Source organism: Lynx canadensis, chromosome A3 (assembly GCF_007474595.2).
Source record: "Lynx canadensis isolate LIC74 chromosome A3, mLynCan4.pri.v2, whole genome shotgun sequence".
NCBI classification, from domain to species: Eukaryota; Metazoa; Chordata; class Mammalia; order Carnivora; family Felidae; genus Lynx; species Lynx canadensis.
This window is the reverse complement of record NC_044305.1, coordinates 113,060,174-113,087,684: the sequence shown is the minus strand read 5'-3', so window position 1 is coordinate 113,087,684 and position 27,511 is coordinate 113,060,174. Positions and strand designations below refer to the sequence as shown.

The following is a 27,511-nucleotide window of genomic DNA, read 5'->3' as shown; positions in this document are numbered from 1 at the left end:
AAATTTGGTTTCCTCTAGCTGGCTTCTAAGCTTTTACAGATGAGGCACAACGTTTTCATTTGTTCTTTTCAATTTATTATACTAATCATTATTAAAAGGATGGGAATTCAGTACAGTGGTTGACCTATGATAGAAATAGGCCTTTCCAGCTCTCTTGAGAGTCACTACATATTATAGGCAACACTGATAATTAGATGTTGGGCCCTTGTGATTAGTAGCAACTATTTCTGCCTCATTATTATTGATCCTTGCAGTACTCAGGGATAGAAAGTGGATTTTATCTAATTACCTATGGCTGATCCCTGCAGTGTGTTAAGAAGGATTCAGCTGCTTCCGTGGGTGTTTGCAGCAGCCACTAGTCATAACAATGATGACTGAGCCTTTCCATCACCTCTTGATTGCTCCAAAATGTTTTAGGAAAATGTGCACACTTTGGAGATAGCATGGTAGACTATGAATATTGATTCTGCCATTTATTAATGGTGTGCCTTGGGAAGAATATTAAAGGTCTTAGAATCTCTGTTATCTCTTCTATGGTTTGGTGTAAAACTATGTCACTCACAGGGTTGCTGTAAGGAGTAAATGAGATAATGAATATAATACCCTAAAAGGAGTAGAAGACCAACAATTGTTAGTATCTTTCCCTTAAATAGAGGGCAAATAGCCATTTCCTTATTGAAACTTCATTGTCCTTGCCTTCTGCAAACATTTTCATGTGAAAGATTAGATGATGTCAATATTAGCCTAAAAGCATTTTAAGATAGACCTATTATTGCCATCATTTTTATGTACTAGATGTGTTAGCTGAAAAGGGTTAATATATTTTAATAAACAAAGTGGACACCTTTTAACAGGTTTATGTTGGACATATTGAAGAGCTTACATCTTAGACTAAACATTCATATGAGAGCTTTTACTGATCAATCTTAGAAATTTTGGATCATTTGGTTAGTTACTATATAATCTCTTCTGTACTTCTAGACGGTCCTCTTTCAGTCTTCCTTTGTTCTGTATCTCCCATGACTTTTGAATTACTCCTTTCAAATGGAAATGAAGTGACTTGGTAACAGTGAGCATGCTTGCTAGCAGTCCCTGACAGTTTCACAGGCGTCTGAGAAACACATGTGGAAGAACTTACTGGATACTCATCAATTTTAGAATAGAGTGACAGCCACGGGTGAATAATTTGTTTTGTCAAGCTCAGAAGAGCAAATTTGGACGGAGAGAATAGTATTATTATTCTGTACCTTTTGTGGCTGTTGTGTTGAATTTAAGGTGTCAGAATAAAGGGTGAATGAGGTTTATCATTCCTGCTTGTTTATTAAATCGATTTGTATCTGTTCATATGTATGCCAATAGGTTGATGCAAAAGAGTGTATAAATATAGTGGTCAAACAACATTTTAAAATCAAAATGAGTCCTTACACATTATTTTTCTTGTAGGAATTGTGGCTAGATGTCATGATTGTATATATAATAATTGGAAAATTCTGTCAATCTCTGTTCTTTGTGTTTTCCATGGAGTACTGGGCTGTGAAAACTAGAATCTTCCATTTTAATTGTAAGAAGTCTGTACAGTTTTATGCAAATAGTGAAAGCAGAAATTTTGCTCTTCAAGTGTAAGCTTTCCTAATCTGGACCATATTGGTTATACATGTAGTTGACAAATAAGATTCACTGTCTTTTTCCTCTGTGTGGCTGTCGATCAGCTTGCTAGAAGCTGGAAGAGATCTCATCCTAAATCACTCATGAAGATTAGGAACAAGCTGTAAGTTTGTCCACACATATTGCGTGGTAGTAGAAGCTTCCTATAAGGAGAACAGTGTAAGGGAGCAATTAGTTGAATTTTGTAGGAAGGGTTCAGAAGAGACCTGCTAGATACAGACAAGCGCTATCTATTGTCGTTAGACTCAAGATTCACAGATGTGGCACAAATGTATGTGAGAAGCAAAGGCAAAGGGCTTTGGAGAAGAGAGTGAGGGAATGTTCCTTTTAGACCTAAGAGATAGGAAGCTTTAAAAGACCTTGAATCATCACTTAACATTGGAAATATTCCACTATGTTAAAAATTATGGAAAGAATACAAAATGAAGTTTAAAAATATTCTGGGTATAATATTAAAAGTTCTGATCCTATTTGAGCCTTGTGACCAAGGGAGCACAATTGTTCAATCTTTCCAGGATTGCTGCTTTCTAAATCGTGGAAGAAGCCCTGGAGGTGGTCTAAAATATCATGGAATGCTGGCGGAAACTATCTCTTCCCTTCAAGCGTTCTTACTCTACTTATTCTGGTGTCATTTGGAATAAAAGGAAACACAAAAAGCTGCACTGGGAAGAATTCTTAATTGGTTCATGCATACACCCAGAAAGAGTTTAACTAGGGGGCTTCTGGCCTTCTGTCAGACGGCTAGAGAGCTGACTCCACTGAAGTTCATTTAAACCACTGACAATTATTGGGCACCTACCTTGGCATTCTAGATGCACAGGCAGGATCTCCTAGGCCTGCAGGGGGCGATCAAGGGAGCCTTCACAGAAGGAGAGGACATGAAATGGAGGTGAGGTCCAACAACCGAAGAAGAAGGGAAGGGGTAAATTCTTCCAGAATTTGGCCAGGTGCATTGGTATGGGTGGAAAAGAGAGAGTGTTGTGTTCCAAGAAATCACAAGTAGATTGATTTTGTGGTCAAAAATGCTCAAAGCAGGACTTGTTGGAGATAAGACAGCAGCACTTGGTACTCAATGCACTATTACCATAAGTAGAGTCATTAATTTTTACCACAACCCCCATGAGGCACTTACCCCCCTGGGGTTTTTACCTGAATTCCATTGAGAAAACAATTTTTTCTTTCTTGTAGGTGATAGAGGGCCACAGAAAAACCATGTAGGGTAGTGAGCTGAGTATATATGTCAGAAAGTACATTCTGGACATAGTATGGAGAGAGGTAAGAAAAATCAAGACGGCTTTGCCATAGTCTACACGAGACAGAGTAGTCTGAGCTTGGGGAATGTAGAGAAAAAAGTAAACAGGAGAGTTATTAAAGATGAAGAGAGAGAAGCAGTAGGACTTGGTCACAATGTGCAGGTTATAGGACAGAGAAGAAATGGACTCCTGTGTTTGTGGCTCAGAAGCAGTATTCTTTAACATTTTGTAGCTTGTAAGACCACAAAAGTTTAGCACCAAGAAGGAAATGCATATATCAGTTAGATCTATTGTTTCACTTATTAGAGAACCAAGTTCCGGAGTGCTGGATTGAATTGCTGAAGGTCATTTAGCTGTGTGATACAGACCTAGGCCTGGAACTCATGTCTCTTGGCTCCCAGTAGAGAGAGAGATCTTCTGATACAGTAGACTTTCAGCTTGCAGAAAAAATCTCTGTAGTGAAGGTGATTTTATTACATCCAGGAATAATAATAATAATAATAATAATAATAATATCTGGATCTATTTCCTGATAAAAGTAATGGACCAAAAAAAAGTGAATCCTGTGGAAAATGCTTACATCATGTGGTAAAGTTTCTTAATACATCAGCTCCAGGTAGAGAATTAACAGAATTTTTTTTAAGTTTATTTATTTACTTTGAGAGGGGGTGGAGCGAGTGAGCTGGAGAGGGGCAGAGAGAGAGAGAGAGAGAGAGAGAGAGAGAGAGAGAGAGAGAGAGAAAGAAAGAAAGAATTCCAAGCGGGCTCCATCCTGTCATTGTGGAGCCTGACACAGGGTTAGACCTCATGAACCGTGAGATTGTGACCTGAGCCAAAATCCAGGGTCGGATGCTTAACCAACTGAGCCACCCCAGGCACCCCAAGAATTAACAGAATTTTAAAGGTGAAAGTGTTTGGTTCCAAATGGCTTGCTTGTGAAAATAACGTCTTTGGCATCTGATAGGTTTCACCCTCCAATGGTATTTAACCTATTCATAGGTATAAAAGGTGTGAAATGCTTCCCTCTTTCCCCATTAGCCTTTTCAAGTTACCAGTTCAGTTGTGGAAATAACCTCTACCTGAACAGCATAACGCTAAAAGTAAGTACACCTCTAAGAGTAACGTGTGGACTTTTTCTTACTGTTTGGATTGGATCTGTTATATACTATTCACCTTCATGTTGAAACCACTTTAGTAAATGCTTTAGTTTATCAGAACTACAGAGAAATGATTGTAGTTTGTGGAAGTATTTCATTGTCTATCAGTAAATGTCGTTGTGTGGTGCATTTTGATTCCGAATTAAAACATCCTTATTTAGTTTCCTTAACTTCAGTGTCTGACAGGCCATAAAAGGAAAAGAGAAACAGGAGGAATATTAGGGAAAAGTTTCTGAAATTCTTCTTCGTATACCCAAGTAGTTTCCCTGATGATACTTGGTTTATTTAGGAAAGTTGCCAGGAGGATTTGGAAATTTTTCTAGTCCTGATTAATGATGGTAGTTTTAATTTACTTTTCTTCCATGTCTCTGATTCTTATCCTGTACAAAATCTAGACCTCCAATTGTTTTATTGTGGTAACTGAGTATTAGTGTGTACACTAAGATGTTTCAAAAGTTAACTTAGTCTGAGGCTGAGCTACATCTCAGGAGAGTTAATTAGAAACATACCCATGGGCCAATACTGGGGATTAGAAAGAATTATCTTCAGGAAGTCAGTTTTGATACATATTGTCTTGATTTAATGGAATGTTCCAGATCCAGGAAGTATATATGGAGCCCTGAGGAATGAATAGGCATATTTTAATAACCTGAACTTGACATATCAGGTTATTTAACTTAAATGGAAGGAGACATCTTGGCTCATCTCATCAGTCAGTAATGAATCACGTGGCTTTGAATAGCTTTAGCATTTGACTCTGGAAAGTTCTGCTCTGCGATTTTAAGCAGTCTGTGGTAGAAGCTCTCTAAAACTACCACCATCTAACTAACCTTCCAAATCAACCAACTCCCTTTACTCCTTTTTAAAAATATACTGACCGACGCCCATGACATGCTGAATTTTCCTACCTGACGGTTCACCGCACACACTTTACCTCCCAGGTCTGAGTTGAATGGCTACAAAGGGTCAGTTCTTTTGTTTCTGACTAGAAATTACATCATTTAATGAAATATTATATAAACCAGTCAAAATGAGTGCAAAAAAGGGAGTTGTTTTTATGAAAATTAAATCGAATGATTTGGAAAGACCATAAAAGCAAATGACTAATATAATATTGATGGTCAGTTTAAGACAAAGTTAAGAAATTGGAAAGTAAACTATTAAAAAATCTAGAATTTGGCATTCATTTGGCTTCACAATCAAAAAATGTTTTGTAAAAATTTCCATTTGCTCATTTATTCATTCAAAAAATATCAGGTACTGACCATGAGACTAGCAATTTGCTAAGCTCTAGGGATGGGCTGCTGAGAGAGGAACGGTCCTCATGACAGGATTTCTTCCCTCTGGGAGCTCATGACCTTTTGGAGAAGTCAGACACCCCCTTGGACAGTTACAGTTCATTGCTGTCTGTGCCAGGCTGCTGTATACATACATTCATTGCTGTCACCATGTGGCAGGGAGTGGTATCTATCAGTCTTGTCTCGTGTTATCATGGGAGGCCTCAGTGATGGGGTAGAGTTAGAGGCTTGGGTTGAGGTATTAGGGTTGGGATGGTAAGTTGGGAAGGGGAGAGGAAAGAGCCTCGATGGAACCAGACATGTGAGAGGGAGCATGGGTTTATAAATGGAACTTCAGAGAACATGACAGCAGCATTGTGCAAATAGACTAGACACGTAGCAAGAGCTAGATCAAGAACAGCCCTTCTGCCATGATTAGGTTTTGAGGTCTTCTGCAGGGGATCCTCAGAATCTCTGAAATATACAGGCTATTGATGTGTTCAGCTTTTAGCTCAAATGAGTCTATATCTCAGTAGGAATGATCTAGGAGAAACTACCTGAGAACTTTTTTTTGTATCATTCGTGTAAATAATAATGTCCGTAGATCACCTAGTTTCTGTTAGATGCTCTCATTCTTCTCTGAACACAGGTACAAAACAAAAAAAATGGGATGCTGTGTAAGATACAAAACCTGGGTAAATTTTTTTTTCAATTTAACAGGTTATAAAATTGAAAGTTAGTATTTGTAAAAACCCATTCTTTTATCTCTCACTTTAGTAGCCTCAAACAAGGCCTGTGAGTCTAAGAGTCAAGGAGGTCAAACAGTTTCCTTACTAACTGAAGTCGCAACTCCCTGTGTAATCATGACGGCAGTGGTCATGGTCAGGTGGTTGTTCAGCCCATTTTGACTCTGAGTGTAGGTAATCTCTGTCTACACCTATGTCTATAGCCTGTGACCTGTGTGTAAAAACTTTGAGACCACCATTGTTTGGGATAGCATACCCACCAGTCTAGAGAGGCCTCTAAACTGGTTTTTCTCTGGCAATTTTGTGTTACATCTCGGCTTAAGGGCCACAATCTATCTGGGCTCTTTAGTATGTAAAGAAGCCATTGGGAGCCGTTTGTCTCACCTGAGGGTTTTCTGTTCAGATCTAGAAAGATCTGACACTGAGCTTCTCAAATATCTGTCCCTTCAACAGCTTCACAGAATAATTCAGCCATCTTTGGAATGGATAATTTATTCATTGTGGTGATTTTGACTCTTGGTGCTGCATCTCGACCTTGAGGCTTGTCAATGACTGCTTACTACTCAGAAGGAGAAGGCTGAAAGGGTTCCCTGCTCCTTAAAAGAAACAAGACGAGGCTACAGAAATAAGCCTCACTGTGGCATATCCTCTCTGTGGCCCTATAGTTAGGTGGACGCCATGGGAAAGTAATGATCCATGGAGGGTGGGGATAAAAGGAAGCCGTAGATGGCCCATGTAGATTTGTGTTTATAGTAGTGGTTCCCAAACATTGTCTACCCAGAATTTATCCCTTTTGGCATCTGCCTGGATTTTTACAGACCCCATTTCATTTTATTACCCAGTGTGTTTCTTCTTTCATGTTTCACAGGGAATGTTTCTCCACTCTTGTGTTAGTCCTGTGCCTCGACTGCTGTTTATTCTGCATTCTTCCCCATTCTTCCCCAGTCTCCCAGCCCCAACTTCACCCTAAACTGCCACATTTCTTTTCTTTTTTCCCCCCCACCACATTATGTTTTCCTGATTTTGAAACCTTCTATTCAAAATAACTGCTTATCTTTAAAAAGTGGGAAAGCAAGTTTCATGTAATAACAAATATTAAGATATTTAGATTGCAGTTTGAAGCAAAATCAGTTATAATCCATATTTATCCCCTGGGTAAAAACTCCAGATGGAATGAGTTATACAATTAAGCAAAAAAGAGACGAAAATAATCTAACAAGCTAGCATGAAATAGGTTATTTATCAGATACTTGGAGGTATAGTAGCTTTTAAAGGAATGAAACCGAGAAACAGAAATGAGCTTCATAACTTAATTGTATGAAAAAAATAGAGTATGTGTGTCCAAAAAATACTAAGCTAAAAGGAACAGGAAATGTATTTATAAAGATTATTTCATCAAAGGACAAACAAGATCTTGAAATCTATTGTCCATAAAACATGAAAGTAATTAAAATCATTGAGACTCTAAGGGATACAGAAAATATATAAACACAAATAAACAGGTCAAACAAGAGGAAATAAAAACAGTAAACAAATATGTAGGGGAAATGTCAAAAATCCTTACCAAAGACACGTAAAATTAGCATTGTGATAGTATAATCTGATCACAGGTACACTGTTACAGCTCTGAAGTGAGCATTTGGAAACTATTAAACTAGTAGAAATATTTAGAAGTGAAATCCAATTTTGACAAGATAGATGAAAATTTGATATGTCAATGATAGGTGCTGTTGATGTTAATAATATGTTTTTTCTGGAAGATTCATCTGTTGATATACTCAGCAATTCACCAACTCCACTAGATTCTACAAACAAAGTAGCAAATGAAATAATACACAGTTTAGTGCATAACCTGATTAGTTATAAGGATATGCATGTCTCTTCCTTTTCATAATGCTAGTTTAGTTTCCCCTTTTGTATGATTCCCATTGCTCCCTATTCATAAGGTTGATGCTCATTTGCAGAGGCCCACGTTCACTCAGTGCTTACTGTGTGCTCACTTCTAAGTGCTTGGAATATATGACCTCATTCAAGCCAAGAACCCAGCCAAGCTGGTACAGTTTTTATTGCTACTTCATAGGTGAAGACGTGGGGGACAGAGAAGTGTTAAATAAATTGCCCAAGATCGTACCCCTAATGATGATGAAGCTGGGATTTGTACCCCCTGGAGGTCTGGTTCCAGTGCCTTCCTCTTAATGCCTATGCTCTTTTGTCCTTGTCATGCTGAAGCAAATACTGTGGTATAATGGGCTCATCAATGTGTTTCTTGTTCACTGTATCACCTAGCGCATTACCTTGTGTATACTAAACAGTCAATAAATACTAATTTAATGCATGAGACAATAAATACTAAGATATCCTTGATGATGTTCCTTGCAGCTTTATCTGTGATAGTTAAAAAGAAATGCAGTCTAAACCAACAGAGGAATGGCTATGTTATTTATCATCTGTCAACTTAATAGAATATTACGTAGCTCCTAAAAATGTTAAAGCTGTATAGCAATATATAGCAGGGAACAATATGGCTGTGTAGTAACAAAAGATTGCAAATGTGAACTATAGTCATGATACCTGTCACCTGGATGTCCCTGTGGGTTTCGCCTGCTCCTGGGTATAGATAATATAGTGATTGTGAAAAACCCAGAGTATGCTAGCCCAAATCCCTTACCTCCTGACACAGAAACTTTATCCCCTCTGCCCCCATTCTCCCTGCGAGTATATCTGAAAATCCCTGAGGGTGCCCCGCTTGTCACCTAGTGCAGGTGGCTGCATTCACCACATAGCATCCCTTCAGGTTTTCCTGTCTGGACCCTTCGAGGTCCACTCCAGATGGAGCCCCAGGAGAGAACCCTACCCTTCCCCTTCTCCAGAACTCCCAGCTCTCTGCCCTGCCTGACGCCTCTTCACATGCCATGAAAGAGCCAGACAGGTGGTAGTAGCCTGCAGAACTGGGAGAGCAGCTCTTTCTCCTACCCTGTCCTGCTGATTGGCTCCTGGGCCCTAAAGCAATTCTGCTTATGCCCAGATTCTCACAAGGACCATAGATGACAGAAGCTAAGTGCCAGGAGAGCAGGGAATTTGTGTTGTTGACTTACGTTTGCCAAGCGCTTGGAATAGGACATGGCCACTGGTAGATCTACATTAAATCCTCATTGAATGAGCAGACATTAGTTTTTGACCTTCTAGCCTTCACTTCTGAGCTCATTGGGGACAAGTGATCGAGCAGCACTGGGCAGTCGAACTTTCTCAGTGATGGAAATTGTCTAATGCTGTGCAGCGAGTCCTGTTCATTTCCTTTTTCATTTCAGTGTTCTTGAATCTGCCCGTAGTCTTCCTCTGATGTCTATCCTCTGATGTCCCCGAAAACCCATGTATCTATTAAAAGAACAAGGATCCCTGGTGTGATTCAACCTATGTATTTAGATCCCTGGAAAAGTTCATGAGTCTGCCTCATCTGCAACAAGATAAACCCTCCCATCTGTGTTAAGGCTTTATTAGCAAACCCTATTATGATCAATTATGAGAAACAAGCCTCTGGAAGAAGAATTTATTTATTTATAAAACATTTTTTTAACGTTTATTTATTTTTGAGAGAGGGAGACACAGCACAAGTGGGGGAAGGGCAGAAAGAGAGGGAGAAACAGAATCTGAAGCAGGCTCCAGGCTCTGAGCTGTCAGCAGAGAATGCAACGCAGGGCTTGAACCCACGAACCATGAGATCATACCCTGAGCAGAAGTCGGTCACTTAACCGACTGAGCCACCTAGGCACCCCTGGAAGAAGAATTTAAAAGGGCTTGAGATAAGACTGTGTTGTGTGGTGAGATTTGAGGGACATCTCTTGGGTCTTCCCTCCTAAGGGCTGTGTGGCAAGAGCACAGGACCAGGATTTAGGACACCTGCGTTCTTGTGCCATTTCTGTGACTACCCAGCCATGATGCGCTAAGGACACTCAGTCTCTGTAGCTCACTATCTGTAGGATAAAGTGGTTGGATTAGGTTATTTGGGAGATAATTTCTAGCCCCTCTGTGGAAACCTCAGCGCTTCCTGGAACCAAGATGGAAACTACAGGGGATGCTAAAGTTACCATGTATCAAGAAAAAAGAAAGAGAGTGTCTAAAGAGGTGTATACATATTGTGTTCTTTTACATTTGGAATTTTTAGGGTTTTGATGTGCATTTTATTTTTTGTGAGTTCTTATCTGTAAAATACCATGCAATGAGATACAGGGGGTGCAAAGATGAGGACACCATGGCCTCTTGCCTACCATTTTCAAAATCAAGTACAAGAAGGAAGAACAAAAAATGATTAATACAAGGCAGAGTGATAAGTGACACAAGTTGTTAGGTGCTCCCGTGAAGTGGCAAATGGCTCTAGAATTCTTTCTTCTTATGCACCATGCTCCTTTCTTTGGAGGACCATTCCCTTTTTGGAGGCCATATTTGAACCAGACTTTCAAGGGCTGCAAGAATTTGGATTTGCTGTGATGTCAGAGGTTTTAATGCAACTTCGTGTCCTCAAGACAGATATGTATTGTCAAGGCTTTGACTTTGCAAATGTTTTAAAACTCTAAATTCAGATTTAATTTAAGTCCTTTCCTGAGGTTCAGGAATAGGCAAATAACAAGCAGGTAGTACTGAACTTACTGAGAGTACGAATTTGGTCTCTTGAGACACCACAGAGCTTGCAAATTAGCATAAAATAAATGAAAAAGGTTTTAACCTTTATTTGTAATGCTGTTGTATGTAGCTTAAGCGGTAGTACTTGCTACAAGGCTTAAGTGGTTTTGCTTGGTTCTTGGGAAAGCATTTTGCAATGATATCAAAGACAATGCCAGGCTGCACTTAATATACAACTTATTCTAACCAGTGAGAGGGCACTATTTATAACTATTTATGATGGCATTGGTTCTATGCAGATTTTTGCAGCAGTACTGTTGTAGAATATAGGGTCTCTGAGGATGAAGCCTGTTACCATGTTTATGAAACCTGTTTCACTGTCCATTAGGGGGGCAGGATTACCATTTCCCCAAAGGGGTATGCTTATATAATTCTCCCAAATGAAGTCTGCTTTTCTTAACTCCATGAGCATTTTATTAACTGCTTTGGCAATAAGAATGAAACTTACATTTGAATTGGTGTCTGATTATGCATTATAATTCAGTAAAATACACCACTTAACAGAATAACCTCAGTCACATCTACGCAAATTGCAAAGGTCTGGATACACGTTCTTCCCATTTTAAAATTTAAGTCCTGCCATTCACAGGAGATGAGATGAGGAGATCTGGATGGCACTGTGTTAACTAACTTGGTTAGACTTTTGAGAACTAGAATTTCAGGAGTGGAAAAAACCCCTGTAGATTGGATCATGGAGCTGTCCCTTTTTGCAGATGGGGACACTGTAACCCACAAAATGAAAAAATCTGCTTCAGTTTTCAAAGATTGTTTCTGTAGGGTACCCACCCACCCCAAGGTGTCTAGGATTCTTGTGTTTACTTTGCAGTCTGCAAATGCTGCTGTGTTCCCCCCCCCCCCCCAAGGATTAAAGAGCCCTGGTGTTTGGGAATTTTTAGGAGATAGCTACACTGACAGCTTCTGTGTGTGAAGGGTATGAAATAGAATTTTGTGATATCCTCGATAAGTGGAGCTCTTTAGGTTATGCAGAGTATTAGAGCAGATCACATTTGATAGCTCGCTGCTTTGGTGAGGTTGATGATAAAGGAACAGAAAGCCATAAACAAAGCTGAGATGATGAATGGCTTCATCCCAAATTGGAAGCTCTAGAGTGCATGTGTGTGGCACGGCTTCGAATCTCCTGGATTATAAACAGAACAGGGTACTGAAGCATTTGCTAATGCACACAGCATTAAAAACTAATGACATTCTTGGAATTCTTGTTTGTTTAAAGGTTGATATTTTGCATTTGTTGAGATCTGCATTGCCTTTAACTGGAGCCCGGTAACATACGCCAGTATTTGATAAGTGGGGATGGGATGCATATGGTCTTCCTAATTACCGGAGCAGGTGAAACAAAGAGATTCCCTCTGGTGGGGAGAGTGTGGTGGGCGCGGTTTTTTTTTTTTTTTTAATTTTTTTTCAACGTTTTTTATTTATTTTTGGGACAGAGAGAGACAGAGCATGAACGGGGGAGGGGCAGAGAGAGAGGGAGACACAGAATCTGAAGCAGGCTCCAGGCTCTGAGCCATCAGCCCAGATGGCTGACGCGGGGCTCGAACTCACGGACCATGAGATCGTGACCTGGCTGAAGTCGGACACTTAACCGACTGCGCCACCCAGGCACCCCGTGGGCGCGTTTTTAACAAGAGCTTTGCCCTTTTGCCTAAGGTTTCCTTGGACTCTGTTTTTCCCGTTTGCACGTATTACCAAGAGCACGGATCTCTTCTCTCACATGTTAAAAAAAATCCTCTTACTAACAGAATGATTCTATATTTAATGAGTTTTAAATTAAACCTTCTGGAATTTAACTTCAATCTAGCTAAATAGTTACTGAAAAGTGTAAAGTGAGATCCAGGAACTCAATGCACATTTACAGTGCACATTTCATGTGTATACAATAGAAGATCCTACTTTTTGTTACTTAACCCTTCCTCTTTCTTTTTGCCTGGTTCAGACTCCTGTAATTGCTATCCGCCCTGGTCCTGAGCTGTAAGTTTTTATTTATACTTTTTCTGTTTCACTGTATCTACTTTTATTGGTTGCCCTATATCCTTGTGAGAAGAGACCGGAAGTTGACCTGTATTGGTCCTTCCACCCCAGATATTCTCACTTTGTCCTGGTCTTCCACACTTGTGCCACATCAGTCTCCTTTTGGGTTCTAGGCCTTTCTAAGCCCTCAGGATCTTGGCTCCTGTTATTTCTTCTTTTTGCAAACACTCTTCTGCCAACTTGTTACATCACTGGATTCTTCTCCTCTTAGGCTTAAAGGCCACCTCCTTGGACAGGTTGTTCTGGCCACTGTATCTCACATGTATTCTTGGTGGAGTCTGGGAGTCATTAGAAGTTAGTGGACAGATAACCAAGAACTGGCTGTAGGCAATTTTAGAACACAACAATTGTAAATCTCTACGTTCCATAAATAAGACCCACACTTAGATTTTAGTAAATGCCCACTAATCTCTGTGCTTTCTCCCTTGGCTCCTGTGTTGGGCTAGGCCCCCTCAGTTCGCCATCTTTCTGGCGTCAGAAGGGTGTGACCAGCATGTTCGCTTTCAGCTCCAGGTTTTGTTTTGTTTTGTTTGTTTTCGTTTTGTTTTCTAGTGCTGCCTACTGAATTCAAAGGCAAACATTCAAGTTGTTTATTTATATATATAAATAAAACAGTGGACTAGGTTCTTAAAGTGTAGTTTGTAGCATCTAATTATCATCTAATGTTTGTTACCCAAAAGCTTTAAGCAACGACACTGTTCACCCACTTTCTGGCAGTGTAGGCATGTTTGGGGGAAGAAATAAAGTGATAACTTTTACTTTTTACTTTCTAAAAATATTGTGTGTGTGTGTGTGTGTGTGTGTGTGTGTGTGTGTGTGTGTGTTTTAAATACTCCAAGGGATATCAACAAAAATGCTGAAACCCTTTAAGGGAACATTATTCTTCTAATCAGAGACAAGTGGGAAACTTTAAGTAGTTCTTCAAATCAAAGTCATGTGTGTGTCTGTTCTGTGAAATGACAGATGTAGGTTTTTCTTCAGATAGAGGTTTGTTTTCCCTGTCCCGCCTTAGCCGCAATAACTTGAAACGGTCTGTCTGCTGGCACAAGAATCAAGGGGGTGGGTGGAGGGGCCTGGACGTTGCTGCAGGAAAGTCAAGTACATTCCTAGGGCGCCTTTTGGGGACAAGCAGCTCAAGTATTTTTATAGTCAACTGAGATAACAGGAAAGAGAGAATATGGCTTTTTTAGTATGCGTCTTGAGAAAACTCATTTGGTGCATATTTGTATACAAATCGTTAATATCTATCCATTGAACTTCCAGCTTGTGGTACAAAATGTGACTGTTGTGTCATCCCGATTTTTTGAGTACTGCAAGTTGTTTTCTAGACCAGAGGGAATGGTGGAACACAGTCAAATACTTGACAAATTTAAAACCTCCAACTTCTTGTTCTTCCAACATGGAGCCTTTGGCTCATTTTGACCTGGTATAGTAGTACTGTGAGATACATTGAGTGGTTGTCATGAAATCACACATTCTGGAATAACAGGCCGAGGACCCATATACCTCTTGTTCTTTGCAGTAGGTCCTAGGTGGCCATGTGATGCAGTATCGTGAATTATGGTGATGGTCGGCAAAATGTCAGGCCGCCACGGAGATGGGATTTCTTAGCATTCTGCATTACGCCTCCTGGTTACATGTTCTAAAATATATGTGCCATAGCTAGACTTACAACCAGCCTTCTCAAGTCAGCCTTAAAGATAACTTACTCTTTTTCCTCTTCATGTGTTGAGATTTTTCTAGAACACTGGCAGCACAGACTGTATATCACTAGATGATTGTTTTGAGAGTGGCGTGAATTTGGAAACAGAAAGAAACCATTCATAGTTAAATCCTGAAGTTGTAGATTGATTTTTAAATTTGTTTTCTTTGACATAAAAGACTATTGAACTATAAAAAGAGTGCCTGCCACAAAGCACTGAATGTGTAGTTACTGAATTGAGGCAAAGAATTTGATATTGTAATTTAGATTTTAGAAAATGCTGGAATAGGCTAATAGATAGTTTACCTCTCAATCATAAATAGTTATAAATAGTGCCCTCTCACTGGTTAGAATAAGTCAGGCAGAAACTTTCCTTTATGAACAGAGAGAGACACACAAGGTTACTAGACCTCTATTCTGGATTATTGCTGTATCCCCTTAGACTGGTGCATCCTTGAAACACTTATGTGAAACCTGCCTCAGGGTTTTAAAGGTAGATTTAAACAAAACTAATTAAATTCATATTAGATTTCAAAATCTGTTGATACGAGAAATGTCTCATGGAAGTGAATTGGTTAACGTTTCTTTGAAGAGAAAAGATGGTTATAGACAGAGATGAAGTTATTTTAGTATAGATCCTAGGGGATCTACCTTACATGCTACTATGGGACCAAATAAAGGATCTGCAGACTGAAACTGTGCAAAATGACCTTAATAATCAGTAGGAAAATGACCAGTTCCGTGACCTTTAAAATTTTTTTGTCAAAACATGAAAGCTTCCTCATTGTAAGTTATAAATGTATAGGGGAATGCAAAAAAAGAAGTGCAACTAGGGGCGCCTGGGTGGCGCAGTCGGTTAAGCGTCCGACTTCAGCCAGGTCACGATCTCGCGGTCCGTGAGTTCGAGCCCCGCGTCAGGCTCTGGGCTGATGGCTCAGAGCCTGGAGCCTGTTTCCGATTCTGTGTCTCCCTCTCTCTCTGCCCCTCCCCAGTTCATGCTGTCTCTCTCTGTCCCAAAAATAAAATAAAAACGTTGAAAAAAAGAAAAAAGAAAAAAAAATTTTTAAAGAAGTGCAACTAATGTTAATGCCCTTTAATTTAAAATGTTAGAAACACTAAGAATTAGTGTTTTATTTCTTTGAGTAGAACTTATCAAGAGTAGTTTGAATAGTTTGCTTTCATCTTGTTGTGTAACTTAACGACGTGGAGTATCTTTTCTCTGCCACAGTGACTTGTCCTGGTCCTTCCTGAGTTTGGATCCACTCCAAACATGTTATCTTTGGTGCTTTCACAGCTGTGAACTGAGCGTTCCTTCCATGTCACTTCCTCTGGGACATCTTCATTTTTTTCCCTCATCACACTTTCCAATTTCAGTTCCACTGTTACCACTTTTTATTTTTTCGTTACACTTTGATTTTGTGTTGGCCCCATACCCTCTTTTGATTATGCACTTGTGTAAAAATGTCCTGTGAGTTTATTACCGTGAGATGAGGGGGCAACGCACCTCCCTGTTTGCTGTCTGTGCACGAATTGAACAATATATGTGCCGGGACCAGTTGCCGACAGACTTGGAAGAAGCACGACTGATGAGAGCTCGTGCTCCACGAGTGTCATTCATGCAGGAAAAAGCTAGCAGTAAAGTTTGTGCTTTATGTAATTCAGCATTAATACACTGTGACAACTAAAGTTGGAACTGTGTCATTGGGGAGACTGGTGTTACGTAACTAAACCGTGGCCACTGAGATCCAAGAGTACTGGAACTATGCAAAGTGAAGAGTGCCTTTATTCCGGTCAATTGTTTGTAGTACATTTAAATCTTGGCCTGGCTCTCCTTGCCCATTACATGTTGAGCACACCCACTGTAGCCATGTGTTTTAGAAATTGAAATCGGAAGCGAACTAGGACTAATCAAGTGTTTGACTCAACATGGAGTCAGCTTTGACTCCTCTTACCTAGCACCTCAGGCACTGGAGAAAGCATATGTCACATTCCATCCAGCATGGGCAGGCCCCGGACACAGTTTCTAGGCAGCTACGTTGGTCATTTTCCTGGCTCTTTCCTTCCTCCTCCGCTGTCTCCTCTCTTCTGCAGCCCGTTTGTCACTTCCTGTGTCCCATCTCCATGCTGTACTGATTTCTCCTTCTATCATTGTATCTGTGTATGACTCTGTTCTCATTGCTGTGATCCTAATCTGGGTGTTTGTCAACTTGTATTTCAAGTAGTGTCCTAACTGAATTCCCCACCTTCACTCACTATTCCAACTACTCTCACATGCCATCACAAGAGGAGTCTTCCTGGAACAGTCTTTGAGTCTTCCTGAATTCTCTCCTTGAAGCTTCCGAGCTCCTTTACTGATTGTAGAATAAAACCCACACTTCTTACCAGGAGGACTTTAAGAGCTTGCATTGTCTGACTTGACTCAACCCATTTTATCACTTGACCCCTTGCCTCAGGAACCCAAGGTTTTAACAAGACAGCCATACTCATTATCTCCCAAATATGCCTGCCTCCTTCTTTACACACATTATTTTCCCAAAAGGCACTTCTGTGTTTATGAATCTTGCCCAGTTTCAAAGACTTATCCCAAAGTCCCAAAGACTTATCCCTTTAAAGTCCATTGTGACTTTCCCAGAAATGAGTTTTCTCTTCTCTGATATTCCACAGGATTTACATTTTATATTTTCCGATTGATCAGCATTACAGATGCTGATCTGTAATGATAGTTACCATGTATTAGCTGCTCAGTTTTTTTTTGTTCTTGAAGGGTAGGGACTGAATCTTCTGTGGCACCTAGAATGGTATTTGCCAAAGTGGTAGGCATGAATTGTTTCATTGCTTCATCCAGTGTTTTATTGATCTCCAGCTTTCTTCTTTTTTTTTTAATGTTTATTTATTTAGAGAACAGGGGAGGGGCAGAGAGAGAGGGGGGGAGAGAGAATCGCAAGCAGGCTCTACACTCTCAGCACAGAGGTGGACGTGGTTTCAGTCTCACGAACCGTCAGATCATGACCTGAGCCGAAATCAAGAGTTGGATGCTTAATTGACTGAGCCTCCCAGGTGCCTCTCCAGCTTTCTTCTAAAAGCTGAACTACATGCTGGAAGTAAAACATACCAAGAGGAAACCCGTGATCGCAGAACTCTAGTTGAATGAGGCATACAGAAAGGTAGTCAGACAACTAACTCATGCAGTAGTAAGCTCAGTGAGCTTACTTGTGATGGGTAGCCAATGAGAACCCATGAAGGTCCAGAGGAGGGGTATCAAACCCAGATGAAGGACAATTGGGAATGCTTCTAGAAGAGGTGAGGGTTAAACAGAGTCTAAAAGATAAGTAGGAGTTAGGTAGCTGAGGGGGAGAGAAGGGAAAGAGGGTTCAAGCCAAGGACACAGGGTGGATAAAGCACAAGAGGTTCTCTGCAAACTGAAGAAATGAATGAAAGTCAGTGTAGTGGAGTAAAAGAGAATGAGGTGAGATTTATAAGTGATAAAGCTTCACAAGGAACAGAGGTCCTGTGATGAGAGAGAAATGGATGTACTTGATGAATGTTGACAAGGGAGGAGTTCTAGACCTGGACGTTTGGATGGGTGAAATGGGGGAGCAGCAGTCTGGTTTCTGTTAAGGACCACTTGGTGAATGGAAGTATTGGGGGAAGGTGAGGAGTTCGATTTTGGACCTTTCCAGTTTGAGTCACGTGTGGAATATCTACATGAAGATACATTGTAGTAGACAGTTTGGAACTCAGCAGAAAGCTTTGGTTAGGAAATACCAATTTGGATGACATCACCATCTAACACAGTAAAATCATAGAAACAGCGTGTGTAGAATTAGTAAGGACAAGAGGTTAAGAATAAGCCTTAAAGCATACCAGTACTTAAAAGGCATAGAAATGGAGTCTGCAAAGAATATTTCTGCAATGGTCTGAGAGGAAGGAGCACAAATAGATGAGTGAGATGTGATAGAAACCAAGGGAAAAATGAAATCCATCTATTGGGTTTAGCAACATGGAGCCCGTGAGTGATCTTGGTAAGAGTAGTGTCATGTAGAAGAGAGGTAGGGAGAGGGAAGCACAGCCTGGTCCAAGCTAGATGGTAGTGTGTCAAGGCAGTTCTTTTGAAAGGTTGGTCTTAAAAGAGGAGAAGACTTAAAAGAGAGTAGAAGCTGGAGGGAAATGGAGTTGAGGCACTTTTACTGTTCAAGTTGGTAGGAGTCTGATTATGTTAAGGGGCTGATAGGAAGAATTTTAGTTAATTAGGAGGTTGACTAAAAGCTGAATTTAGCCAGAATTTAAAACTCTTCTTAAAATTCTTTACCCCATGTGTCCTTTTATCTTTCTTTATTCTTAATCAGTTAAAGCCCATACTACTAATCACTCTGGTACTTCTCAGTTTCACTGTGGTGTATCCCAAGGAGATTGCATATTCCTATAAAGCAGGATTCAGGCTCTTCTCCTCCCTGATTCTGGGTAGCACTTAGTTCCATGTCTTACGAAGAGAATACCCGTATCAAGAGATGCTTTAAACACTCATTTGTTTCTTTGTTTATTCTTTGAGGAAATAATGTCTGCTGTGTGCCAGGAAATATTCTAGGTGCTGAGGATATAAAAATCACTAAGCTAGACAGATCACTTTTTCCCAAGGACTTTATAGTCTATGGAGACAGTTAACAAACAAGTAATACACTACAAAATCAAGGTAATTATAGGATGCAACAGATACTGAAAAGGACACTGTGATAGATAATAATCCTGAGTGGCTACTTTCAATTCTCTCCCTTGTCAGGGAGAACAACTACAAGCAATTGGAGAGTTAAATGACTTTAGGTGGGAAGAAAAAGATAGTAATAGTCCATTGTTTTCATAGTGCAGTGACTTCTTTGTTGACTGTTACTAAAGTCATCAGGAATATGATGATTATCATGGGCTGTGGGTTTTGGGGATTCTGTTGATTGGTTGTTACTTAGCATTTCAGAAACTACCCACCTCTCCCCATTTTCTCTTTTCCCTTGTAGTAATTTGCCATCTTCCATGTATGAATGGTGGCCAGTGCAGTTCAAGAGACAAATGCCAGTGCCCTCCAAATTTCACAGGGAAGCTTTGTCAGATCCCAGTCCATGGTGCCAGTGTGCCTAAACTTTACCAGCATTCTCAGCAGTCAGGCAAGGCATTGGGAACGCACGTCGTCCACTCTACACATACCTTGCCTCTGACCATGACTAGCCAACAAGGAGTCAAAGGTAAGGTTATTTATTTTCTTTTTGCCCATTCATCAGATGTCTGTTAACCTGCCTGACTCATGTGGAAGCACATATCTGCAGATGGCGGGACTGGTATTGAAACAGAAAGAAGTATGTGATCTGTGGCCTGGGAAATGGTGGCAGGGACAGAATATGGGCTCACGTATGTGGCTGCAGTACTTTCTAGGCCATAGAGAGTTAGTATCTAGGAAATAAAGTAAAAAGGAGCCCATCCTTTTATGCTGGCTCTTAGCACCAAGAGCTGTTACATTCATGTTTCTGGCAGGGCCTAGGAAATAGAAAGATGAGCAAGGCAGTGTTCAGACTCATATAGGACTAATGAGCTAGTGGATTGCCTAGTACCGGCTGGTAGTTTGTAGTTGAAGAGCGCTTGGTTTTAGTTATAAACAATCAGTTAACCTCACTGGGCTTCAATTTATTCATCTGTAGAGGAAGGTAAAGTAGGTCACTTGGAGCTTAGGAATTCTATGACTAACTCATTCTTTCAAACCTGGCATCTCTTACACATGAACAGTTTTTGAAAAGGGGTCAGAGAAGTGTTAAGGCCTTTAGTCTTTAAAACTTGAATGTTAGTTAGCATCAGAAGATGAAATTTTATTTGGAAGTTGCAGAAAGTAAATACAGATATAAAATATCACGTGTAAGTAGTTTCCATAGTTCAGGAGTCCCACAGGTATGGACATGCCATGACATTCAGGATAAAGGAATTATGCCTTGTGGAACTGTATTTCCTCTTTTGACGTAGAAAGGTAAATCTTACAAGTTTGGCAATAGAAACATTGAGAAATGCAAAAGTAAACTCTTGAGCCTTTACTACTGTCCTTTGATAAAGTGTACCCACCTGTGACCACAGGCAGCATGAAGTTTATTTATTTTGAGATGGAGCGAGAGAGCGCGCATGCGTGTGCATGCACAAGCAGGGGAGGGGCAGAGAGGAGAGACAGAATCCCACTAGGCTCTGCACCATCAGCGCAGAGCCCGATGTAGGGCTCAAACACATGAACATCGAGATCATGACCTGAGCTGAAATCAAGAGTTAGATGCCTAACCGACTGAGCCACACAGCGCCCCGCCCCCCGAATATTCTTGTCTCATGAATGTGTTACTGTGAAAGGTTTTAATGTCTCTTTATACGCCCAGTTTTACTCTTTAAAAGACACAAATCCAGGTTTAATTTGTGTTTTGAGTGTACCCTTTTATTCTCCAGAATTGATGGCTGTGCAGCAAAAATACATACACACTAGGTGTACTATAAAGTTTATGTGGGTGTCTGTATTTGCTCTCATGCTGACTCACTTGTTAATTATTCACGACTAAAATTTTCTCCTAATCTCTTTTAGTGAAATTTCCTCCCAACATAGTCAATATCCATGTGAAACACCCTCCGGAGGCTTCAGTTCAGATACATCAGGTTTCAAGAATTGATGGCCCAACAGGCCAGAAGACAAAAGAAACTCAAGCGGGCCAATCCCAAATCTCTTACCAAGGGCTTCCCGTCCAGAAGACCCAGACCGTACATTCCACGTACTCTCACCAGCAGGTCATTCCCCACGTCTACCCTGTGGCTGCTAAGACGCAGCTTGGCCGGTGCTTCCAGGAAACCATTGGGTCACAGGTAAGCAACATTGCCCCTCCCATTTGGGTAATGCATTGTAGATATGCCATTTTAATAGGAAAGCCAGACTTGGCAAAATGGCTTTCAATAGATGGGGTTGACAAACTGACCCCTGGGCCCATTTTTTGTAAATACAGGTTTATTGGGACATAGCCACATCCATTCATTTACATACTGTCTGTCCTTCCATGCTGTTGGCAACAGTTACATAGTGTTGGTGAGATCATGGGGTCCCCAAATCCTGAAATAAGGCCTGTAAAGCTCTTGACAGAAAAAGTTTGCTGAACTCAGTCTATAATATTAAGTAGTGATCTTCCAGAAATGCTTCCAGAAGTCCATGATTGCCTGTTTATATATTTTTTCATTTAAGGTGATCTGTGAATAAAATAAGTCAGGCATGAGATATGGGATGTGAGATGTATTCTGCAAAGATGTTTGAAAACATTTATGCCTTTTTGCAACAGTTTGTAGGTTGTAGGTACAGAGGAATTTTGACCCCTTTGTGCAGTGATAACTTGGCATCTTCTTTCTGCTAATAAAAATTCGTAACTACCATGGCAATGCAGGAATTGTTTGACGTGCATTTTAATATTGAATTTGCACGTCACTTTAGGCCTATATTTATATCATAAAGTGAGAGAAAGGCTGAGTTTTCTTTAAAACTCACTGTTGAATATACATAGCAAAGACAATATAAATATATTGGTTCCTCTACCCCAACCATGTTGTGCTACTTGCTTTGGGATCACATGATAATGTTGTGGCTTTTTCCTGTGGTTCTGCTCTTGTCATTTCATATGGTTTGGATCCCCCATGAGAAGAGTCGGTGAGATAAATGTATTATAATTCCTCTGTTGTTACCTGATTATTAGAAAATTAGTGTGTGTGTGAAGTACTTGTAGGTAATAGAGTCCATTGTTACTGCTTTAGAAACCTAGAAAATGCTTTTTAGGTACTAGACAAGTGTATGGTAGGGTTGTAATCTTTCTTCTGGGGCAGTAAAACAAAATTGGTTTATAGACCCAGCTAGAAAAGAGAACCCATGTGAATAGAGTTAAAGGTCTTGGCTAGAGCTATGGCCCCAGCAGTAGGTGCTAGGAGACCAGCTTCCTTATCTGTAAGGTAGAGATAAGAATATGGGGGTTTGTCAAGATGAGACATGTAATGTGTCTGCTTTGCAAATGTTGTAGAACTCTGCAAATATTAGCTCAGAAGGTACTTATCTATCCAGATAGTCAAACTTAAAAATAGAGTAGGTGATTGCTTATGTCCTGTAATTTTAGTAAAGCAAGGAAGGCTTGATCCCCCAAACACCACCTTTGTTGTCTGCCTACAGATACCTGAAATACTCACTGAAGGGAACCTTTTCATTCCTCAGTTGAAGACCAGGTTTAAGCAAATGCTTCTTGGAGAAGGAACATCATCAATTTAAATGTAGCTTAGAAGTAAAGACTGGAGTGCCGTTTGCATTGTTTAGCCATTCCAGCTTAGATTGGTCATGAGAAAGGAAAAGGCAGGTCCTTTTAAAACTCTGTGCCCAGTATCTTTCTCCCTAATTTCCAAGTTGGACACAGAGCCTAAAAAGCAAGAAAATGAGGTATTAACAAACTTACCAGTTTTGTATAATAGTAGGCTGAGGATTGCGAACTAGAAAGGATAAAAACAAACTATTTACTTTCAAGCGTAAGCTGGACAGTACAGTCAAAGCGAGCTGGATAATTGGTAGAGTTCCCCAAATAATTCAAACTCCGTGGAATACTTTTCCCTTATCTGGATACTCTTCCGACTTCTGGTCAGAATGATCCAGACAATGATCTCAGTTCTTAATTTATTTTGCATGTGTAGTCATTAATACCCAGCTTCAAAATAAGACCTGTTTTCAAGAAAACACTCTTACTGAGAAATGTTGCTGCGTGCCTATGATTGTCCAGTAATTTGTGTAATTAGGATGATCGAGACATTAAAAAATACATTTCTGGCAAATAGTCAATAGTATATAAGGCGTGTCCCTACAGAGGTGCTGGAAAATATGTGTGCTTTCTAGCTATAGTTAGTTTGCAAACAAAGCTCCACGAGGTGGTGTAGGTAGATTTTTGAATGAATTGCAGAAACAACTGTGTAAATGCTCCTTCGGTGTGCATTGCGTTGCTTAGTGGGAACACTCTCATTAGCTGCAGATTTTGGCTCTTGAGACTTCGAATGCCTTAGAGTTATCAGTAACTGTGTTTATGTGTTACCATGAGAGGTCACATACGAAACAAATTTGGCAGAAACTGCCTTTGTGTCTATGGCACATTCTAATAGTAAACTTGGGGTTGAAAGTTGAACATGAGCTATGATCATGTATTTAAATTCAGAGCATCTTTGTATAGTGGAATGTCAGGAATTACTTCAGTGGTAGAGGAAAATGCATGATTGGTTAGGAAGGCAAGCCCCCACAGAAGTGGGGGAGAAGAATTAAAGGAAAGAGAACATGGCAAGAAATGGAGAAGGGAGTGTTAGGAAAGACCAGAGAAGTGAAATAGCTTGGGATTCCTGGCATGCATTTGTACAGGTAACAAGCCCCTTACACCTGAGGCATAGTGTGATATAAATGACTTAGTATCAAGGTAACACTTTCATGAAGCCCCCTTTCACCATGCAGTCAAATTCAGAATTGTTTCAAGTGGGACAACCGACATTATGTGCCTACTGATGTGACACAGTATGGAGTTTCCACATCATGCTTGAAGTATTCTTGCCAAAAATATTTAACCTGAATCTATTAAAGCCTTTACACCTAACCTATCTAGCTCATAGGCAAAGGGGAAACAAACTAAAAACATCACACACATATCTCCTCCAGCAGACAGATTCATAATGTAGGATATTATAACCTGGCTTCTTCAAAGAAAAAATCTTCTCATGAGGGAAAACAAGAAAAGCAGAGTGACTTTTCTAGAAAGAGACCAATGAGACCCAATGACAAATGTAACATATGAACCTTAATCAACTCTTAGAAATACACACACACACAACACCCGGCTCCAAAGGATATTGGAGAAATCTAAATAGGGCTGGATATTAGATGATATTCTGGAATTACTATTATTTAGGTAGGATAATGATGTGGGGGTTATGTAGGACCATTCCTTATTCTTGAGAGATGAATGTTAAAAGTTTTAGGGGTAAAACGCCATGATGGTTATGGTTTATTTTCAAATGCATTCCATACACAACTAAGACAAAATTGTAACAGTTGTTGACCCTGAGAGGTAGGTATTCAAGTGACTGTCTCAGAATATGTGAAAGTTTCTTGAGGAAAAGAAACAAAAATGATAACTTACTAGACTTAGAATAATCAAATTTTAAGTTGAACTCGAAAGCTGTAACTTTGATACATTTTATGAATTTTTAGAGAGTAATTTTAAAAGTTTCAACTTAGGAAAGAATGGGGTGGGTGGATGTGGGGATGGTAGACATGAGGAGGCCACGGAAGAGACGTTGGCTTCGGTCCATTTGTGAATTGACCAGGGTCCAATCTAAGAAGTTAACTTGAAAATAAAGATGAATTCCTGAGCTTTTGTAAAGAATCAAGCATCAGGATTTGATTATTGGCTGTTGTGGGGGATTTAAAAAAAAAAAAAAAGGATGTGATAAGTTGGACCGTTCTGAACTTCCTTGCTTCAGAAATCAGATAAATGCTCACAATGATTGATTAACCCTGGGGGAGGGTTGTAAGATGAAGATGAGTAGCTACATCTTTGTTTTAAGCAGCCCCATCCTTGACTGACATCAAGAGTGGTGCGTTCTTGAGTATCAGTCAGGAAGTCTAATGCTGTTTCAGAGATGGAGCGAGACCAGATGAGTGGAGAAGATTCATTGAGCAGCAAATAGCTCTAGTGGTGATAAATTCGTGAGAACAGGGGACATTTCTTTGGCTTGTATTATGAAGAGAAAAGAGCAGGAATAATGGGATTGGGAATTTATAATGTCACACACTTGACAGAGTGTGACAAGATATGGGGGGCGGGTAGAGCTGGGGGAGGAATCAGGCCTATCGTTTTACTGTTGGAGAAAGTGATATTCCATCTTTTAAGTCCTAAAAATAATTTCTTCTTTAGATCACATAGAGTATTGATTTCTGTGTGAATCGAGCTGGATACAGGCATTGCTAAATTCATATTCAAGTATTAAAAGAGTAGAAATTAATAGAATGCATGGTGTGGCTAAGAGGATGGATTTCTTGAATGTAAATCGAATCTGAAGCAGTTAACAAGTCATAATTTTGGCAGTTATCTCTCTGTGCTACCTGAAGTAGATGTGGGGGGGGGGTGTTCTCTGTATATATTTGAAAACATTTTGGAAAGTCTACTCACTGTATAGATGAAGTTAGAATTACAATTTCCGATGGTTAAAATTACTAACTATATTTAGGAAAATCTCGTGTTATTTCACATGCTGGAAATGTGAACATTTCCGTGCTAGTTTTCATCTCTAAGGAGAGGCCAAATTTCGGAAAATACCCCCTCAATTTCTTTTTGCATCACAGGGACATTGAATATGTATACTTTTTCTGTTGTACAAGGGTTTCCTTTGTTTTAAGTTGGTTCTCTTAATAGTGACCCAAATTTGAAACTTACTTGGCATTTGAGTGTCTGTTTTATGCAGGTTTTATTTGTTGCCCAGTTGCTGGCAACAAACATTTGCAGTGACCTAATGATGCCAGATGGTATGAAAAGACCCTGTCTGAGAAGTGTTTAGAATCACGAGGTAGGGCTTGGGGTCCAATGTCCATGCTTGGGTCTGCCTTTGCCTGGTTGTGCAATCATGTGCTGTTTTAAATGTGGGAACATGCCCCTTAATTAGACACAGACGCACAAGACGAGACAAAAAATCCAAATTCTTCAAGACCTTCCTTTTGCACATGCCAAAAGAACAGAAAATTCCGCATATAAACACCTGAGTTAACGAAGAACAGAAATACTGGAAAACCTGAAGTAGGTCTAAACAGAAAAGATATTTTTAGTACAGTGCTTTAGCACAGATAAAGATGCTCAAGCAACACCCAAACCTGCTTGCAACCATAAAATGCCCGTAACAGTTAAAAAAACAAAACAAAACAAAACAAAACCGTAAGAAACAAACTCTGTGTTTTCGTTTAAATTCTCTAATATGTATTCGCTACAAAAAAAAAAAATAATAATCCTTATGTGGATTAAGGAGAGAAGAGAGCAGTACTTGTGAAATCCTGAAATTACTGGAAAAGCCTTTATTTCCTTTCCTTCCCGGTCATACAAATAAGAAGAGCAGGAGCAAAACTGAGTTAAGATGACTTGAGAATTATTTGGGGGTCCTCCTAGAGGTTCTAGAAGTTGTTCCAACAGTTCTCTTTAGACAGGAAAAATGGAAACCGGATGGGCCATTGGAGAAAAAGTTTATATAATTGGAGATAGGTCTCCTTTGGCAGATAAATTCCATAACATCCTCAGGCTCTAAATCTTAGTCCTAACACACACACGCGCGCGCGCACGCGCGCGCACACACACACACACACACACACACACACACACACAATTTTTGAAGGGCCAAACAAATGGACTTGACTTTTGTTTAAAAAAACTTTTTTTAAAGTAACCATCATGGAGAAATTAACAAGAAACTGTGATCTCATCAAAGTGGGAACTCTCCTAATTACACGGCTGAAAGTACTTTTTATCTTTCTTTCTTTTTTTTTTTTTAATTTACTTATTTCTTTTGAGAGTGAGAGACAGCGCCAGTGGAGAGAGGGGCAGAGACAGTGAGAGGGAGGGAGGATAAGAATCCCAAGCAGGCTCTGGTTCCATGCTGTCAGCGCAGAGCCCAGTCCCTGGCTCACTCGATCTCACCAACCATGAGAACATGACCTGAGCCATAATCAAGAGTTAGGCGCTTAACTGACTGAGCCACCCAGGTGCCCCTGAAAGTACTTTTTTTAAAAAGTCTCGGGGCACCTGGGTGGCTCAATCGGTTAAGCATCCAACTTCGGCCGAGGTCATGTTCTCGCAGTTCGTGAGTTCAAGTTCTGCGTCCGGCTCTGTACTGATAGCTTGGAGCCTAGAACCTGCTTCGGATTCTGTATCTCCCTCTCTATCTCCTC

The 27,511-nt window shown here is 40.1% G+C and overlaps 1 protein-coding gene across 11 annotated transcripts in view; it reads left to right on the top strand.

Moving 5' to 3' along the window:
• LTBP1 (latent transforming growth factor beta binding protein 1) overlaps nucleotides 1-27,511 on the top strand; it is a 406,554-nt gene that overhangs the window by 189,487 nt on the left and 189,556 nt on the right. For all 11 annotated transcript variants that reach the window (XM_030311335.1, XM_030311333.1, XM_030311336.1 and 8 more), the window contains 2 exons: nucleotides 19,533-19,757; nucleotides 21,119-21,393. In XM_030311335.1, coding sequence (XP_030167195.1) covers nucleotides 19,533-19,757; nucleotides 21,119-21,393 — 500 coding nt within the window. The remainder of the gene's footprint in view (nucleotides 1-19,532; nucleotides 19,758-21,118; nucleotides 21,394-27,511) is intronic.